Source organism: Galeopterus variegatus, unplaced genomic scaffold (assembly GCF_000696425.1).
Source record: "Galeopterus variegatus unplaced genomic scaffold, G_variegatus-3.0.2 Scaffold4436, whole genome shotgun sequence".
NCBI lineage: Eukaryota > Metazoa > Chordata > Mammalia > Dermoptera > Cynocephalidae > Galeopterus > Galeopterus variegatus.
In genome coordinates this window covers 59,178-79,806 of record NW_007730547.1, presented here as the reverse complement: position 1 = coordinate 79,806, position 20,629 = coordinate 59,178, and the positions used below count along the sequence as shown (strand labels likewise).

General features: G+C 34.7%; 1 protein-coding gene across 1 annotated transcript in view; it reads right to left on the bottom strand.

The window, feature by feature from the left end:
• LOC103603086 (cGMP-inhibited 3',5'-cyclic phosphodiesterase B) overlaps positions 1-20,629 on the bottom strand; it is a 74,720-nt gene that overhangs the window by 8,637 nt on the left and 45,454 nt on the right. The window contains exons 10-14 of the mRNA XM_008587564.1: positions 19,698-19,809; positions 18,098-18,211; positions 9,587-9,786; positions 2,577-2,780; positions 378-539 (exon numbers count right to left, since the gene is read on the bottom strand). Of these exons, the coding sequence (XP_008585786.1) occupies positions 378-539; positions 2,577-2,780; positions 9,587-9,786; positions 18,098-18,211; positions 19,698-19,809 (792 nt within the window). The remainder of the gene's footprint in view (positions 1-377; positions 540-2,576; positions 2,781-9,586; positions 9,787-18,097; positions 18,212-19,697; positions 19,810-20,629) is intronic.

The following is a 20,629-nucleotide window of genomic DNA, read 5'->3' as shown; positions in this document are numbered from 1 at the left end:
GCTGGTCGAGGAGAGGGCGGGGGCAACATCGAGGTTTGCAATCCCGTTGCCGGTCTCCGGTCCGGTACGGGGGCAACACTGAGGGTTGCGATCCGTTGCCAGACACGGAAAAAAGACAAAAGACAATCAATCAATCAATCAATCAATCAATCAATCAATCAATCAGATAGATAGATAGATAGATAGATAGATAGGTAGGTAGGTAGGTAGGTAGGTAGATAGATAGATAGATAGATAGATAGATAGATAGATAGATAGATAGATAGATAGATAGATAGATAGATAGATAGATAGATAGATAGATAGATAGATAGATAGATAGATATAGATAAAATAAAATAAAATAAAAATCCCACCAATCTCATGTTTCAACTTACCTGCTCATAAAATTCATTCACAATGCCTTCTGTCCATTTCAAATGCAAGTCCCGGACTTTTGCTGGGCCATTTATATCTGCCAGTTTGATGCACACCTGACATACTAAGAGGCGGTCATTTTCACTACTCCATTCTATACCATTACTATTTACATCATTGGCCTATTTTGGAAAAACAAAATTACTTTAGGTTCTGAGGGCACAGGAATTTTTTAAAGTTGTCTTGTTTCCTTGTTTTTACCAAATTATCTTAAAACTGTTTCCTGTCCAAGTGACAGGAAGAAATTTCAGTAAATGCTTCTTTTATCAGTTTATGCCATAACACAAACCTCTATGAGTTAAATTTCCCTTTGAAGTATTACTGTAATTATAACTATAGCTTTCTAAAAACATAACCAACCATGGGTTTAGATTTATAATCACTACAATAGTTATAATTACTACAGAGATATTCAATATTGAATATTTGTAATTACTACAAAGAATCATAATTTAAATGTGTATACATGTATAATAAGTTTACGTAGATACATGTACTATCAGTCATATAAGAATTGTAACTATCTTTTTGACCTCAAAAAAAAAAATAACACGTAAGAAGCTAAAGAGAAGTTGGCTCTAGCTGTGAAAGGCAACATGATATAGTTGAAAGAACACAAGACTTAGATGCTGATCCCAGTGGTTTTAAATCCTGCTTCAGAGTGATTTACTAACTCAGTGTGTGACACTGGAAAAATTACTTAACCTATTTGAATCTAATTTTCTTCATCTATGAAATAGGAAAAGTAATACCAACCTAGCCATATTGCCATTAGGATTAATAAATAAAAAATACCTAGTTCATAGTAAATGCTAAGTAAATATTAACTAACACATTAAAATAAGTGATAAATATTTTTATTTTTTATTATTTTTATTATTGGTTAGACAAATTAGTGTGCCTTTCAAGAATTCAAATTTCCTTTTGTGAAAAATGAAGAGGATGGGCTAGATCATGGCTTTTGGACTTTAGCCTGATAGTTGTTTTTCTGGCACCAAACCCTTTTATTAAAGGAAAATTTATGTAGAACACCACCATAGAAAACACTTTGATTGAAACTGGGTGGGAGGTCTACAACCCCACTCATGTAGCATTTTCCTGAGAGACTTCAGAACAAAAGTCAAGTCGGAGGAACCCAGATTAAAAAATAGTGGGTTAGATGATCTTTCATCTGTAAAAGGCAATGTAAGCACTTAAATAAATGTTTATTATTAAATAAAAATAAAAGTAAACAGACCTATACAGCTATGAAATAATTTTAAAGGCACCCTAATTTCTCACTGATTTTTATAGCATTTTGTTAATATCATGACAGCAACATGCACAGGGGTCTCCTTCCAGCGTAAGTACTAGTACTAGTACTAGTGTTCCTTTGTTACCAGTTTCCCTACCCTGAAGGTACAACTTGTTCTGCGTCACAAAAGTCATCAAGAAAACAGCAGCTTCCTGCTAGCCAAAGAGGGGACACTATTCCTTCACAAATCTAAAGCAGTGGTTCTCAACTTTTTTCTACCCCAGATGTCTGAGGGACAGAACCACTAGTACCACTATCATACTATGGCAGTGAATCTTGATTCCCTAGTGAATGAGAGTTCTTTGAGGGGAGGGACTTTGATCTGTTCTTTCTTCATTTTTCCCTAGCACAATGACTGCTCATAGTGGGCAATCCCACTAAACAGTTGTTGAATGAGTGAATTATTCTCAAGTGAAAGAGGGTACTTTCTCCTCCACACTAGCCAGTTAGAGAATGACTAAAATAAAGAAGGTATGGGTGAAGCAAGGTAGGAAACTGTCTTCTTAGAAATACATGTTTAATTTCATATAATGCCTTACTTGGCACTGTGCATGACTTTCTCAAATCTGCCCCTAAAATCTTTTGACATAATTAATTGGCTTGTTATTATGTGAACGAAAATCACATATTAAGTCTATGTGTCAAAAGGAAATATAACAAGCAGTAGTATTTTAGAACATGTTATAACAATAAAAATGTTTTATTTTTTAAAATATGGGCATATATATTATTTTATATCAATTATATATTGTTACTTCATGAGTTAGTATTAATTCTAACTTAACATTAAAAATCACCTTTTATCAGTAACACCGTCAACAATGATTTGTATTTTAGAAATTAGGCACAAATTTGCATAACAAACCTTGGCATTGAATTCAGCAAGGAAATCAAAATGCTTTTTAAGATCTGTGGCAAGAATTGCTTCGATGACTAAGAAACGAAAGCGCTTGAATTCCACATGATCAAGATTAAGAAGAAAATTGTATTCTGGGCGAGAAAGATATAGATTCCAAGCTGATGCAGCATGATGATTTTCTAGAACAGATCTGTCATTGTACAAAACTGCCTAAAAAGGAATAAAGAAAAATGAAGAAGGCATCTCAAAGATATTAAGCTTTAATAATTCATAGAGTTAGCAGCAGGCTGGAAGAATACAAACAATGAGTACCTACTATATACAAGGCATTTTACAAGGTATTTTAATACCTATGAAAAGGGATTGTGATAATTTCATAAATAAGTAGACTGAGGTGCAAAGAGGTTAAGGTATATCTTTCTTTTCAGCATATAAAGCTAGTAAGTGAAAGGGTTATTTGTTCCAAAGTTCATCTTCTTTGCAAACACCATGCTGCCTCCCAAGAGATACGTTGATATTTTGAGCTCTCCTTCATTCAGTCAGTAAACCTTCTCATATAAAACTTCTGTTAACAAAGTCATTAGGGATCTAGAGTGGGTTTAGGTATATATTTCCGTTCTTCAGCAAAGCATGGAATTATGGTAGGGGTGACTGAAGAGAAGGAAGCCAGAGTGCTGTCCAAGGTAAGTTAGAGACCCTCATGTCTGAGAAGGACATAGCCTGTACTCCCATCCTGACACAATGCCTGGGAGTAAGAGAGAAGTACAAAACAGGTAAAAGCACAAATCCTCTGGTTCAAATGGTGTGGAACGCTCACTTATTCTCTACCTCACTCCAGTGGAAGACCCTGAGGAGCCTCGTCAGTACTCTAGGACTTTGGATACAGATTCAAAACCACTGGAGTAAAGAATTTCTAAAGCCTCTTCTACCTTCAAAATTAAACAAATTTTAAAATTATTAAATAAGCACAGTGATTATTAAAAGAATTTCCTCAGCCAAGTTGTGCTAAAGGCTGGGGATAAAAATAATAACCCTATTCCTGTTTTCGTGGAGTTTACTGTCTAATACGAAAGAAGGACAGATTAAAAATAGGATGTGCTCTCAGGCAAGATACATATTCTTTGAGCTTATCTAAGTAGTTCTACTTATTATTTGTGAAAATTAGCTATAGCCTAGATTTAAGTAATGTTTAAATTTAGGTAAGCAATGATATGATTTAAACTTTGCAATGGGCCATATAAAGGTATTTAATACTAACTTTAATACAACTTCTAAACATTATAAATCCCAAAGAGAAAGAGTAAGCTAGTGGGTCAATTTACATTAAATAGTGGTTTGACTAAATCATGCTCAAATCTGATGAAGACTGATAAAACTATCAGAATAGTTTTGTTGGGTTAGGAATAAATAATTAAACTGCCAGCTCAAAAACACACAATGTACAATGAGTGCCCTGTGAAGCTAGCTGACTTAATAAACTCTCAGCTAGCAATCACAGTAAAAGGAATGAGTTTTTGATTTTTTGCTGGCAAGATGGCTGACTAGAAGTGGCCAGCCCTTGTCCCTAATGCAAAGAAAGTCCAAAGCAACAAGGAGATAGTAACTTGTAGAGTGTGTAGGAGAAAATCAGAGAATCCAGCAAAACAGTGAGGAAAACCCCCCATGATCTGGAAACATATGTCTGATGTTCAAGACAGCAATATAGAAAGACAGGAAGAACCTGACCAAGACCAACACAGATGGGAAAGACTGCACTGCTGGGACAAGGTAGGCAAGGGGGGTCCACAGCCAGCATTCTACCATTCTATATATATTCTATATATATATGCACCCAATATCAGAACATTCAGATACATAAAGCAAATGTTATTGGATCCAAAGGAGAGATAGACCCCAATATAAAAAGAGTTGGGGATTTCAACATGCCTTTTCTCAGCATTGCATGGCTTACCTAGACCAAAAATTAGCAAAAATACTAGATTTAAACAGCACTTTAGACCAAATGGACTTGACAGACATTTACAGAGATTTCACCTGACAACTGCAGTATATCCATTCCTCTCATCAGCACACAAATCATTCTCCAGGATAGGCCACATTTTAGGCCATAAATCAAGTCTCAACAAATTTAAAAGTACTGAAATCATATCAGCTAGTTTTTCAGATTACAATAAAACTAGAAATGAACAAGCAGCAAAAGTTTGGAAACTATACAAGTACATGGAAATTAAACAACATGCTCCTCAATTACCAATGGGTAAAAAAGAAAGTAGGAAATAAAAAAAAATCCTGACACAAATGAAAATACAAGCAAAACTTACAAAAACCTACGGGATACAGCAAAAGCAATCATAAGAGGGAAGATTATTGCCATAAGTGCTTATATCAAAAAAATTGAAAGATCTCAAATAAACATCCTAATCCAACCCCAAAATTAGTAGACAGAAGGAAATAATAAAGATCAGAGCAGAACTAAATGAAATAGAGACCAAAAAGAAGAAAAGAAAACAAAAAGATACAAAAGATCAAACACAGTAAAGGAAATGAGTAAGTTTAGGATCCCTTCACCATTCAAATTGTCTTTTGAAATTACCAAAGAAATATAAAATGGGGCAAAAATCAATCAATATTAGAATATAGATATGATCTCCATACTGGAAACTTCAAAGATATGGTGAAAATGAGAATGGATTGAGAAAAGGCCAACTAAATCACTGCATAAAAAGGAAAAACCCACCTGATGAGTAATAGTAATAGCAGGGGCCCCCTGAGGGACCCTGATTGACTCGCTAGCTCCTCTAGCTCAGTGGAGGCAAGAAAGAATCATGGGCCAGTAAATAGGAAGCAAATGTCAATTCTACTTTAGGAAGACTACTTGGAGGTAGCACATAGAGCAACAGACCAAGCTTAAACTTAGTGAGAAAAACATGCGGTAAAACAATGAAGCCACAGCAGGCTCTTATAAGTAGAAAACAAAAACAGTGCCCCATCTAATTTAGAGCTGCAATAAACTATCAACCTTTGACTTTGTGTGAAAGCACTTTGGTACTTCTTTCTCTTGGTATAGATCCCTTCCTTCTCTCCACAGACAAATACATCCATGACTGACAAAGCAAATTCGTTGATCAAAACCTTACTTTTCACCCTCTGAGCTGGAAAGATCTGAAAAGGTAATGTTAAATACAAACTGACAGAATCTTAACAAATAGTAATACCTCTCAATAAATATGAGCAAAAAGAGAAAACCTATCAGACATATGAAAGACTTTGATCAAACAAAGGAAGAGTCTGACAAATGTAAACAAATGTCCCCTTGTGAAACACAAGAAACAGGAGGAAGCATTAAAAAATATCTTGGTCATATTCATGAGATTAAAGCGCCTCAATGTTTCTGAAAAGTGAGAAGTTATGGATCAATAAAGATTATTCATTTAAAGAAATAACATTCCCAACTTTTAAAAAAATCCAGTAGAGGTAGTAAACAAATCTGATGCTACAAACAACAAAGCCACTAGTTATATTAAAAAAAAAAAAAAAAAAAAAAAAAAAAAGCACTTCTCTTTAAAGAAATAGTCCTGATGAACAGCTATCATTTTGGGATTACTTTACCCTCAAATTCTGGGTTTGTTCTAAAACGTCTTAATCTCATATCTTCCTTTGTCTTTATCACCCTTGTCTGGGTAGATATTTAAGGAGAGATTCCCTGGACTTTTACTTCCAATGCTTGTATTAATTTTTTAAAACTTCTGCAGTCATATTTTTAGTTTCTAAGAATTCAAACTTGTTCATTTTTCACAGTTTCCTGTTCTTATTTTATGGATGCGAATTTTTTCAAAGTCTCTGAGAATACTTTTTTTTAATTAAATGCTTTTCTAGTCCCTCGATTATCTTTTCCCCCTGTGGTCAGTTATTCTGCTCATCTTAGCCTTTTCTTTTCAAGCTTCTGGTTAATTTCATATGTCTGGTGATCCTTGGTTATCTGTTGATATAAAAAGAGGAATTCTAGATTGCAGGTGTGACTTTCATCTACTTGCATGTTTTATTGCTGAGTCTCTCCCCTTTGGAAGGATATGTAGAAACTCTAAGAATATGGATGGAGCTTTTTACATAGCAGGTTTTGCTTTAGAATGACCAGACTGGGTGTCATCTGTTAAATTTCTGCAATGAGAAAGATTTACTCCAGAGTACTAATACCTACTCTAGTAACTCTTATTCTCTCTAGGCAGTTTGCTTCGATTCTCGTAAGTTTTCTTTCTGGAGGTAAATGCAGAGTTATAATAGCTCTGCTTAAAGGTGTGTACACACACACACAGAAAGAGTAAATGGACAAATGGCATCAGGAGTCTCTCTGGGATTCCAGCTATGTTGTAGCCTCCTTCTAATATACTTTTGTCTTATCTGTCTATATGTGTCCATTTGTTTTTTTCATTTTCCAAAAATAGCATGAAATTTTTTGATTTACTGGTAATAAAACACTTCTACTTATTCCTCTCTGTTGTAATAAGCTTCACACCTTACTGCCATTTTAATGAGTTCTTAGGAAGAGAAGGAGAGACAAATGTATATGTTTTGTCACCATGCTGATCCATACTTTGGGGGACAAAACATATTTATGACTATTTTCAGATTTACAAATCTCAACTTAAAATTTTGTTTCCTCCTACCCCAAATCTCATAAAAATATTCTGGAAATTCTAATATCTCAAGCACTAACTTCTATTTTTCAACCAATTTTTCATTTGGAAATAGCTCAGAAATGTCTTAGAATCTTAATATTGACATCTCTCCAGGATATACCTTACTATATGCTTCACCTTCTTTCACGGCAAGAATCTTCCTGTGTCTTCCCAGCACAGTTCCCTTTGCATGAGAATGAAGAAGAATGCTTGATTCAGTTGGTGGTGTTATATACTACTGTCTTTCTATAATACACTGGAACTATAAGGTCTGACTAGACCCCCTGAGCTTCCAAAGATGAGAGAATCTACTTTATTACCTAAACACATTAAGCCTTAGGCTTTCTCACGAGAGTCTCTATCTCACAGGTGGTAACTGAAAAAGGCCTTTTTTCTTTGGGAGGAATAGCAGATATTTAAGAAAAGTTAGCTGTACTAAAGAGCAAAGAATTCAGGCATCCTTCAACATTCAACAAATATTTACTGAATGCCTTTTGTGTGCCAGGCACTATTCTAGGTATTATGGAGTAAAAAAGACAAAAATTCCTACCCTCATAGAACTTTATATTCCGTCAAGTAGAGACATAATAAACAAAATACATAAACAAAATATACATATGCTAAATGACCACTGCTCTGGAAAAAATAAAGCAGGAAAGGAGTACTAAATAGTTCTAGGAAGAGGATTTTGGAATTTTAGATGGAAGGAGGCAACAAAATGAGCCATTCGGATATCTGGGAAAAGAGCACCCTGGACAGGGAGAATAGAAAAGTGCAAAGGCTCTCAGAAAGGGAGTGTGCCTCGGATAGAGAAGGAATTAGCAAGGAGGCCAATGAGGCTGGACTTGATTAAATAAGAAAAGAAAAATTAATGGGGGCCTAATGATGTAGGGCCTTGTAAACCATTTTAATGACTCTGTCTTTTACTAGGAGTAAAATGAATGCTGTTGGAGAATTTGGAATAGAGAGTGATGTAACACATTTAAACAGGATTCACTCTGGTTGCCATTTGCTGAGAACAGACTAAAGGTGAGCAGGGAACAAGCAAGACTAGGTAAGAGGCTACACTTTCTCATAGCTTAACTCTAATCAATCTGCTTTCTAGTCTAGCACTTCCTATTGCTTCATCTACTGGCAATTCTTAACGATGAGAAGTTGGAAACAACACATGATTATTGATACTATGTTCAGACTTCATGTTTGTACTTTGATTAGGGCAACAGTTATGAGAATGCAACTTGTATTCATGTATCATTTTAAATTATCTGCATGTGAGAGCATTAATACTAGAATTCACTCATCTGTAATATCCTTGAGTGATAGGTAATGAGCAAGTCCAACTCACCTATACTCAAAGCAAAAGAAAGAAGGAATAAAAGCAGATAGTAAGCTAGAACAGTAAATAATTCCTGTCTACATGATCTGATTCAGGAGCTTCTCACAACATCTGAAACAGCAGAAAACTTTCATATGTTATCTTTATTTACCCTTACACATATGAGATACATATTTTTAGGGTCAGAGGGATAGACCATTACTTGAGCTCACAGAGCTAATAAGTGGGCAGCCAGAAATTAAACACAAATCCAATCTCAATTAAACACTAGTCTTAATCTCAAGTCCAGTGCTTTTTCCACTGTGCCACTACTCCCTACCTCTATAATTCACCAGAAGACTAGGATTTTCAAAGATTATGATATGTTAGTTTAGAGAGAATAGGCATCTCATTCTTGTAGAATAATACTGCAAACGGAGAAATACATGTTCCTTAGAGGGTAGTTTCTCCCAGAACAATACTTAGAAAGTGGACAAATAGATTTTGTCCAAAGTGCTAACTAGATTTAAATTCATCAGACAGTTAAGTGTAAAAGTGATAAGCTATTACAGTCTCATTAGATAAATGAATTAACATGGTCCTTTTAGCCCATTTACATACACACACACACCATTACAGCCACTCACACATATAAATACCTCCTGACATCTACCTCCCACCAGCACAGAAGGAATATACATCTTAGATCTAGTCAGAGTTTTGTCAATTAGATCAAAGATAAAAATATTGACAGCAAGGACTCCAGAATTTTATAAAACAATGAATCATCATTTCACGAACTATTTACAATTTTATAATTGAAGGTGATTTTTTTCACCTTCTAATTCTCTAGCATATATCATATCAATGCCATACGTTATTATCCAATTAATTACAATGTAGCATCTTAGAGTCAGATGGAATGGCCATATGATTCAGTTGAAAATCGGTTTATAAAAGAATATGCAGCATTGCTTTAAAATTTCAGAACTACTCTTTAAACTTTTTGAAAAAGTATTTCTTACCTGAGGGGCATTTGTAGCCACTAGAAATGCATTTGTCCGCCCTGGGTGATCATAATCATGCATGGCAGCTGCCACGTACAGAGCCATCAATTCTAATGCAGGAATCTTTGAAGACAGGCAGCCATAGCTCTCATCTGGAATAGAGCAGCTCTTTGAAGAAATATAAGCAATTCGCCCAATGTTAATTCTACAGTCAGAATCTGAGGAACAATAAATAGCAAAACAAATCAGCATTAGCACATAACTTCCTCACAATTATACCAAGGAGGGGATTTCCCCAAAGATAATATGATTACTTATTTGTTGACTTAACTACAAAATAGACTCCATGGACTTAAAAGAGTATACCATTTCCAATATACATGCTAATAGAGAATAACAGTGCTAAATATCACCCTGAAGTTGCTTACTTTACAAGACATCTTGATGCTCTCTTACACAGGCTAATAATAATTTTTAAAACCTCTGATTTCCTAAACATTGGTTATTTAATGGCCAGGGCTTAGGATGTAAGAGGAAACAGCAATACTAGAGAATGAAAGTTGATGAAAACTGTACAGAGATTTAGGAATTTAATATATTACCAAACTAAGATTCTCATCATAAACGGTTTTCAAATCTCATCCAGAAAGAATACATTTCATTTGTGGTCCTGACTACAAATCCTCTTCCCCCTCTTTTTCCTTCCACAAAGCTCCTTATAATACAACGGAATGAAAAACTATGGAAAATAAAAAGGCATGGAAAACTGGAGAATGTCTCAGTCAACGTAAATCCTGTTCTCCTGTTAAAAACAATATATTTACTATCCACACTGCTTACCACTGATTTCTTCTTTTTTGTATTTTTGTGGCTTTATCTATTACTTTTGCTAAGGAGATCTTAAGAAAATATAAGATGGAAAAATGAAACTACGAAGCATATTTAGAGTAGACAGCACATAAAAGTACAAAGATGTTAGAGATACACAATTTCCTTGACTGTGTTCAGCAGTGGAACCTAGAAATAATGCCCTGGCTTGTTAAAGTCCAAAAACACTTTTTAATCCTCTATTAGTTGACTCAATATTAGCCATCACAAGAATTTTTTAACATAATGATTTTAATACACTAGTGATCATTATAAAGATACCTCAATATTTATGTGCTGCCTATATTTTGTAGCTGAATTGAGTATTAGAATAACCCACACTAGAGCTATTTTTAAAATAATTATAAGAAATAAAAATGAAACAGTTAAATGTATGGATAAGGATATATAAACAATCAAAGTTCCAATAAGAAAACTTTAATTATCAATACACAGTAAATAATTTCAATTTTATCTTATATTATATGCACTCTGGATTCCCCCACAACTATAAAAACATATTAAAAATATCAAAAATAGCAAAAGACATACTTTAAACTCAGTAATAACTTAGGATCGACATATTTGGATCTTAATACATTAGTTTATAGATGTTTAATGAAAAATTAGTGGTATGAAAAAGAAAATCATCGATGAGGACGGTAAAACATAACTATTATGGATCCCATTTATTTCCTTTCAGAAAATGGTGACTTTTAATTTGCTGACTCATTTAAAAGGGGGCCTCAGTGAAAAGCATCCAGATTGGAAAGGAAGGCGCAAAACTATCACTATTGCAGAAGACATGGTCTTATATAGAGAAAACCCCAAGAAATCCACTGAAAAACTATTAGAACTAATAAATTAGTTCATCAAGGTTGCAGAGTACAAGATCAATGTGCAAAACTCAATTGTACTCCTAACATACTAGTAACAAACAATAAAAATAAGGAAAAAAATTCCTTTTATAATAGTATCAAACAGAAAAAATTCTTTAATAATAAATTTAACAATAGAAGTGAAAAACTAGTATTCTGAAAACTACAATATATTGTTGAAAGAAATTAAAAGGAGATCTAAATAAATGGAAAAAAACCCATGTTCATGGATCAGAAGACTTAATATTGTTAAGATGGTAGTACTCTCCAAATTAATCCACAGATTCACCACAGTCCATATCAAAATCCCCTGATTTGTTTTTGTAGAAATTTACAAGCTGAATCTAAAATTCACATAGGAATGCAGAAATGAATTACATGATGGAGGACTAGAGGTTCCCAGGGCACATTCCTCCCACAGAAGAAGACTGAAACAAGCCTACTGCCACTGCTACCACACTTGCCAGAGCGACTGTCCTATCCCAGAATGTATGCCCATCATAGAGCAGCTCCCTGAAGAGCAGAGGTCCAGTGGGTAGCCTTTTGCTGCTATGGTGGGCTCCACAGATACAAGAGAGATGGCTGCAACCACCAATGCCACTGCTGCCATATCAAGTTAACCCCACTGCTGCCAAGGACACTGCAGACATGAGCAAGACTTACAGCTGCCAGTGATACTGCCACTCCCACGAGATAACCCCACTGCCACTGTGGATACTGCAAATGCAAGACAGGAAGTTGCAGACACTGATGCTGCCATGAATTAACCCCACTGCCACTACAGACACCAAAGCTGCACAGGCCACCACTGTAGACACCACAGCCAAGTGAGTAAATGCCACAAAAACCACTGAAGTTGCCACCACCACCGGTGCTGCCTGACAGCAACCATGTCGTGAGAGCATACATTGCCACTAAAGCTACTGTTGCCTGCCATACAGGCAGCCCGCCAAGGCCACCGCCACCACCACTACAACAGTAAGGGCAGCCTGCTACCACAGCAGCAGCTGCAGAAGCAACTGCCACTATACAGGCAAACTGCTAACCACTTGAAAGAACTGACACAAAGAGGGTCACCAGCGAAGTCCAGGGAAAGAGAGTAATAGAAGAAGCAACTGCTCTACCAGATAACCAGACATCAACACAGAGATACTACAAATAAGAAAAAAACAAGAAAATATGAGTCCACAAAAGGAATAAATGACTCTCAAGCACCAGACCCCCTCAGAGCAAGAAACTCTTGAAATAACTGAAAAGGAATCCGAGTAAAAATCTTAAGCAGCTCAATGAGATACGAGAAGATGCAGTTCAACAACACCATGAACTGATCAAAGCTATCCAAGATATGAAGGAGGAAATCTACAAAAAGATTAATACTTTTAAAAAGAATGTAGCATAATTTATAGAACTAAAGGAGTCATTCAACAAAATAAAAAACACAACTGAGAGCTTAAAAACAAGCTAGAGCAAGCAGAAGAATTTCTGATCTTGAAGACAATTTCTTCAAAATCAGAAGAATTTCTGATCTTGAAGACAGTTTCTTCAAAATAACTCAGGCAGACAAAAAAAGAATTTTAAAAAGTTAAGAAACATCTGAGAGAAACAGCAGACAACCTTAAGTGCACAAACATCTGAATCAAGGGTATACTTGAAGGGAAGGAGAAAGGAAAAGGCATTGAGAACATATTCAATAAAATAATAGTAAACTTCGCACGTATAGGGAGAGACGTGGACCTTCAGATTCAAGAGGCTCAAAGATCCCCAAACAGATTCAATCTAAAAAGTCCTCTCCAAGACATATTATATTATGGTCCAACTGGCAAAACTCAAAGACAAAGAGAAAATCCTAAAAACAGCAAGAGAAAAGTGTCAAGTCACCTATAAGGGAGTTGCAATCAGACTAATAATAGTCTTCAGTGAAAATAAAGACATATCATACCAAAACCTGTGGGATGCTGCTAAAGCCATTCTAAGAGGGAAATTTAATGCAATAAATGCTTACATCTGTCCAGAAACTCTATGGGTCAGAAGAGAAAAGGATGAAATATTCAAAATACTAAAACAAAAAAACCCTGCCAGGCAAGAATACTAAAACCCAGAAAGGCTATCTTTCAGAAATGAAGGAGAAATAGTGTATTTCCCAGGCAAACATAAACTATGAGTTTAGCACCATATGACCAGCCCAACATGAAATCCTCAAGGGAATCCTGGATCTGGAATCCAAAAAATGATAATCACTACCATGAATACACAAGAAAGAACAAAACCCACAGGTAATGCAAACAAGAAAGAGAAAAACTGTATTTTACAAACTCTAGAAATCGACAAACACCAAAGAGAAACAATAAAAAGGAAAGAAACAAAAGATATTTGAAACAACCAGATGAAAATTGATAAGATACCTGAAGTAAGACAATACCTTTCAGTAACAACTGTACATGTAAATGGATGAATTTCCCACTCAAAAGGCACAGACTGGCTGATCACATTTTAAAGCAAGACCCAACTACATGCTGTCTACAAGAGAATGCACCTCACCTGTAAAGATACACAAAGACAAACAGTGAAGGGATGAAAAAAGATATTCCACAGAAATGGAAATAGAAAACAAGCAGAAGTAGCTATTCTCATATCAGATAAAATACACTTTAAACTAAAAACCATAAAAAGAGACAAAGAAGGCAACTATTTAATGATAAAGGGATCTATCCAGCAAGAAGACATAATAATCATAAATATATATGCAGCCAACACTGGAGGACCCAGATATATAAAGCAAACATTGTTAGTCCTAAAGAAAGAGAAAGACCTAAGTGCGATAAAAGCTGGGAATCTACACATCCCTCTTTCAATATTGGAAAGATCATCTAGGCAACAAGTCAGCAAAGAAACACAAGATTTAAACCACACTTTAGACCAATTGGATTTGGCAGATATCTACAGAACATTTCATCCACAGAATATACATTCTCCTAATCACCACACAGAACATTCTCCAGGATAGACCACACATTGGGTCACAAATCAAGTTTCAACAAATTTTTCAAAATTGATATCATTTCAAGTATCTTATAAGAACACAAAGGACAAAAAAAAAACCGGGGGTGGGGGGGTGGGGAAGAAGATATAAGAACTATACTTCCATGAAGTTGTTACAACAAGCAAACGGAAAGGACATTCTTGGGGGGGAGGGGAGAGAGGGAGGAGGGAGGGAGGTGTCGGTGACGGGCCATAATAATCATATACAGTGTATATTGACAAATAAAAAATAAATAAATAAATAAATAAATAAAAAAAAAAAAGAAACCATAAAAAAAAAAAAAAACCAGAAATAAATAAAAAGTGAAACTCTGGAAACTATACAAACACATGGAAATTACACAACATGTTCCTGAACAACAATGGGTCCAAGAAAATAAAACAAGGAATCAAAAAGTTTCTTGAAAATAGTGAAAACAAAGATGTATCATACCAAAACCTGTGGGATGCTGCTAAAGCCATTCTAAGAGGGAAATTTAATGCAATAAATGCTTACATCAAAAGAATAGAAAGATTTCAAATAAACAACCTAACACTGTACCTCAGAGAACTAGAAAAACAAAACAATCCAATCCCCAAATTTGTAGAGAGAAAGAAAGAAGATCACAGCAGAACTAAATAAGATAGAACCCTCCCCCCCAAAATACAGAAGGTCAATGGGGAAAAAAAAGTTTTTTGACATGATAAACAAGATAGACAAAACATTAGCTAGGCCAAATGAAAAAAGAGAAAATACCCAACTAAAAAAAAATACATATGAAAAAGGAGAAATTAAAACTGATATCACAGAAATACAAAGAATCATTAGAGACTATTATAAATAACTATATGCCAATAATTTGAAAACCTGGAGGAAATGGATAAGTTTTTGGACACATACAAGCTAACAAGACTGAACCAAGAAGAAATAAAAAACATGAACAGATCAATCAATAGAAGCGACAAGATAGTATTGGTAATCAGCAGTCTCCCAACAAAGAAAAGCCCAGAACCAAATGGCTTTACTGCTGAATTCTAACAAACATTTAAGGAGGAAGTAATATCAATTCTCTTTAAACTAACCTAAACAACTGAAACAGAGGCCATTCTCCCAAACTCATTCTATGAAGCCAGCATCACTCTGATACCAAAACCAGACAAAAATACAACAAAAAAAGAAAACTATAGACCAATATCTTTGATGACTGTAGACGTAAAAATCCTCAATAAAATATTAGCAAATAGAATAAAGCAACAAATCAAAAAAATTATACATTGCAATCAGGTGGGATTCATCCCAGAGATGCAAGGATGGTTCAACATATGCAAGTCAATAAATGTGATACCCCACATCAACAAAATCACTGACAAAAACCACACGATTATCTCAATAGATTCAAAAAAAAAAAGCATTTGACAAATTCAACATCTCTTCATGATAAAGACTCAGAAAATTAGATATAGAAGGAAAATATCCCAACACAATAAAAGCCATATACGAAAAACTCACTGCCTATGGGTAATCATCCTGAATGGGGAAAAGCTGTCATCTTTTCCTTAAGAATGGGAAGAAGACAAGGATGCCAACTCTCACCACTCCTATTTAACACAGTATTGAAGGTACTATCCGGAGCAATCAGGCAAGAGAAAGAAATAAAGAGCATCCAGATTGGAAAAAGATGAAGTCAAATTGTCCCTCTTTGCAGATGCCATAATCCTATATATAGAACAACCAACCTAAAGACTCTACATAAAAACTCTTAGAACTATAAATAATATCAAAAAAGTTACAGGATACAAAATCAACACACAAAAATCAGTAGCATTTTTACACTCCAACAATGAACTAGCAAAAAAAGAAATCAAGAAATCTAGCCCATTTACAACAGTCACCAAAAAAATAAGATACCAAGGAATAAATTTACCAAGGAGGTGAAATATCTCTACAATGAAAACTACAGATCACTGTTCAAAGAAATTAAAGAGGACACAAAAAGATGGAAAGACATTCCATACTCTTGGATTGGAAGAATTAACATTGTGAAAATGTCCATACTACGCAAAGCAGTCTACAGATTCGATGCAATCCCCATCAAAATACCAATGACATTCTTCACAGAAATAGAAAAAACAATCCTAACATTCATATGGAACAAAAAAAGATCCCGAATAGCCAAAGCAATCCTGTGCAAAAAAATAATGTCAGAGGCATAACACTACCTGACTTCAAATTATACTACAAAGCTACAGTAACCCAAACAGCATTGTACTGGCATTAAAAACAGATACTCAGACCTATGGAATAGAACAGGGAACCCAGAAATCAACCCACATACTTACAGCCATCTGATATTTGACAAGGGCAACAGGAGCATATATTGGGAAAGGACTGCCTGTTCAATAATAACTGGTGCTAGGAAAACTGGACATCTGTATGTAGAAGAAGGAAACTAGACTTGTACTTCTCACCCTATACCAAAATCAACTCCAAATGGATTAAAGGCTTATATATAAAAGACCTGAAACTAAAAGAAAACATAGGGGAAACACTTCAGGAAGTAGGATGGGACAAAGACTTTATGAACAAGATCCCCCCCCCCAAAAGCACAGGAACAAAACGAAAAATAAACAAATGGAATTATATCAAGCTAAAAAGCTTCTGCACAGCAAAAGAACAGTTAATAGAGGGAAAAGACAATCTACACAGTGGGAAAAAATATTCACAAACTCTGTATCTGACAAGGGATTAATATCCATAATATACAAGTACTCAACAGTAAAAAACAACTAACCCTATGATAAATGGGCAAAGTTGGTGAATAGGCATTTCTCAAAGGAAGATATGCAAATGGCCACCAGACAAATGAAAAAATGCTCAACATCACTAAGCATCAGGGAAATCAAATCAAAACCACACTGAGATATCATCTTACTCCAGTTACACTGGCCAGTATCAAAAAGACAGAGAGTAACAAATGCTGGCAAGGTTGTGCAGAAAGGGGAACCCCCCGATACTGTTGCTAGAACTGTAAATTAGTGAAGCCATTATGAAAAACAGTATGGAGGCTCCTTAAACAACTATAGATAGAACTGCCATACAGTCCAGCAATCCCACTGCTGGGTGTATAGCCAAAGGGATGGAAATCATCATGCTGAAAGGATACATGCACTCCCATGTTTATCACAGCTCTATTTACAATAGCCAAGAGTTAGAACCAACCTAAATGTCCTTCGATGGATGACTGGATAAGGAAAACATGGTATACTACTGAAATACAATGGAGTACTACTCTGTCATAAAAAGAAATGAAATTCTGCCATTTGCAGCAACATGGATGAACTTAGAGAAAATTACGTTAAGTGAAATAAGCCAGGTACAGAAAGAGAAATGCTGCATGTCACTCATAAGTGGGAGCTGAAAAGAAAACAAAAAAAAAGAAAGATACAATAACCAAATAATTCCTTCAATTTTTGAAAGGAGAGAATGGAAGTGAGACCACCAGAGGTGGGTAAAGGGGAGGGAAAGAAGGGGTTAGCAAGGAATTGGTAAAGGGCCACAAAAAATGTTTACAAATGTGTAATGATAAAATTAAATAAAAAATAAACATTTTGAAGTCATTATTATGCATCAAAACTCACACAATCCTTTATATGTACCAAAGATTACATAATGAAATTTTTAAAAGAACAGAGGAATTGAAATGAAACAGCTTGATTTATCATTCTTCATCAAATAATTAAAAGAAAAATTTGTAGAAGGAAGTACCTGTTTCATTTCCTGTTCCATGATCATTGTGGATCTGCTGTAAGCCAGGAATTGGCCGTGTTGTCAGATACCAAACTGCATGTAGGACATCTGTGGCATGTATACGATTGTGATCTAAAATCACCAAAATATTTTATAAAAATGATTATTCTGTTAGGTCTGACATAGGGCATTTAAAAAGTACAAGAATTTTCTACTCATACTATATTCTCAAAAATAAAACATATGACAGAGCAATTTCCCACAACTGTATTTTGCCCCATCTATTTTTAAAGTCTCTTGATGTGTTAAAAATTTCTCTTTTAAAATCTTCTGCATATACTATGAAATCACAGCAAATCAAGGATAATTTAAAGGCATTGAAGAATTTTTTTAAGTTTGCAGTTTTGTGGCTTTTAAAAATATCAGGTAGTATCTGGATTATGGAGATACATGTTTGCACACATAACAGCTTTTGCACACAGAACATTTACGAATTCTGAGTACTTATACTTTTGCCCCCAAAAAGGTGAGAAATACCTATCTCTCAGGTTTGCTATAAGGATTAAATGCTAAATGATATGTGAAAGTATCTAGAACAGTGTCTGATTACATAGTATATGATCAATAAAACACTGGTTTACTGAAATACCACCAAGTGAAACAGCAGTGTGGCATAGTATAAAGAGTATACACTTTAGAAGTCAGACCTAGAACTGAAACGCAGCTTTGCTATCTAGAAAGATCCTTGAGTTTTTATTTTTCACCTGTAGATAGTAAATAATACAACATTTCCAACAAAAATTAAATGAGATAACCTAGATTAATGATTATGGTCACAGCAAATATCAAATAAAAATTCAACACTTCAACAAATATTTAATTAATACTTACAATATAGCAATAGCAGAAGACATAATACTACATGTTCAGACTACAGACATGACATGATGTCAATCCATTATAAGCTTAATTATTATTAATATAATAATCACCTTTTATTGACCATCTACTATGTGTCACAAATTCTGATACTGTGCTTTATATGAGTTATCTTATATAATCACCTTCTGTGGGGTAGGTACTATTTGTTATTCCCATTTACAAATTTGTAAACTAAAGTTTAGAAAAATTAGGTCCAGGGACTATTTTCTTAATCAAAACATAGTTAAAAACAGAAATCCTACACATAAATTTTAAACATTTTAAAGTGAAGAATTTTCTGAAACTCTTGACTTAATATTACCAAACATTTAAAAAGATAAGGTATTCAGACATAATTATTAACATAGAAAAACGTATAGTATGTAACAATTAAGTGAAAAAGCCAATTATAAAAGGTGTCAATATTATGATCTACTTTACAAAAAAATAAATGAAGTTTGTTGCTCTAGGATGATAGAAGTTGATACATAATGAAAGTCTTGGAGGATATATACCAGAATGTTAACAGTAGTCAGTTAACCCTAGGTAGTAGGATACAGATTTTCTTCTTAAATCTATTTAAAAATTTTCCAAACATGTATTTTAAAAATGTTTAAGGGACCATCTGAAGAGAAAGATAAAGAGTTTCAAAACCAGTATTATTTGAACTTAAATAATAAGATATGTTGATACTTACAAGGAATGTCTCGATAGCCATTTTCTAATGCACGAAAATAGTTCATGAATTGTTGAGTGGGAATTTTAAATATTTCCAATAAACCAGTGTCTTGAAATAAGATATACATAACCTAAACGTCAATTAAAATAAAGATCACCTTAAAATCAGAATTTCTATTTTTACTAAGTATAATGCTTTGTAATTTGCATTTAGTAATATTAACTATGTGTATGTCTTTAAGTTAATAATTTGTTAAAAACTTCCCCACAATTAATTCTTTCCAACAAAATAAGATATCATCCTAGTCTCTGAAACCAGAAATAGCCACCTTTTTAAATTTTTCCATTCTTCCCTTTAGCTTTTTATTAATAATTTACTGAAGTGCATGTGAATTCTATTCTAGTCGTAGGTGTTAAGAAGTCAGAACAATATCATTTTTATCACATTTTTGTCCTTAAAGACTTATGATAAACTTATATGTCCTCCATATAATTTATCCTTATAATTTTGCATTTAATAAATAAGATATTAAAAGAATTAATTACTTTGGAAAGGTTAATCTGATACTGTTATGTGGACCCACTAGGTAAAACCCTGAGTCTGGGTGGTAAAATGGAAGTATTTTTCCATGGTTATAGTGTGAAATAAACCAATTGGCCCTGGGTAAGGTATAGGGAGGGCAAGTGAAAAAAAATAAACTTTAACTTTCAGTTAGAAATAGATCACTTTTGGGGCCGGCCCAGTGGCGCACTGGATAGTGCGCCGCTTGGGAAGCGTGGCGGCGCTCCTGCCCGAGGGTTCGGATCCCACATACAGACCGGCTCCCGCTCACTGGCTGAGTGAGGCGCGGGTGCAACACCGAGGCTTGCAATCCCGTTGCCGGTCCCCGGTCCGGTACGGGGGCAACACTGAGGGTTGCGATCCGTTGCCGGACACGGAAAAAAGACAAA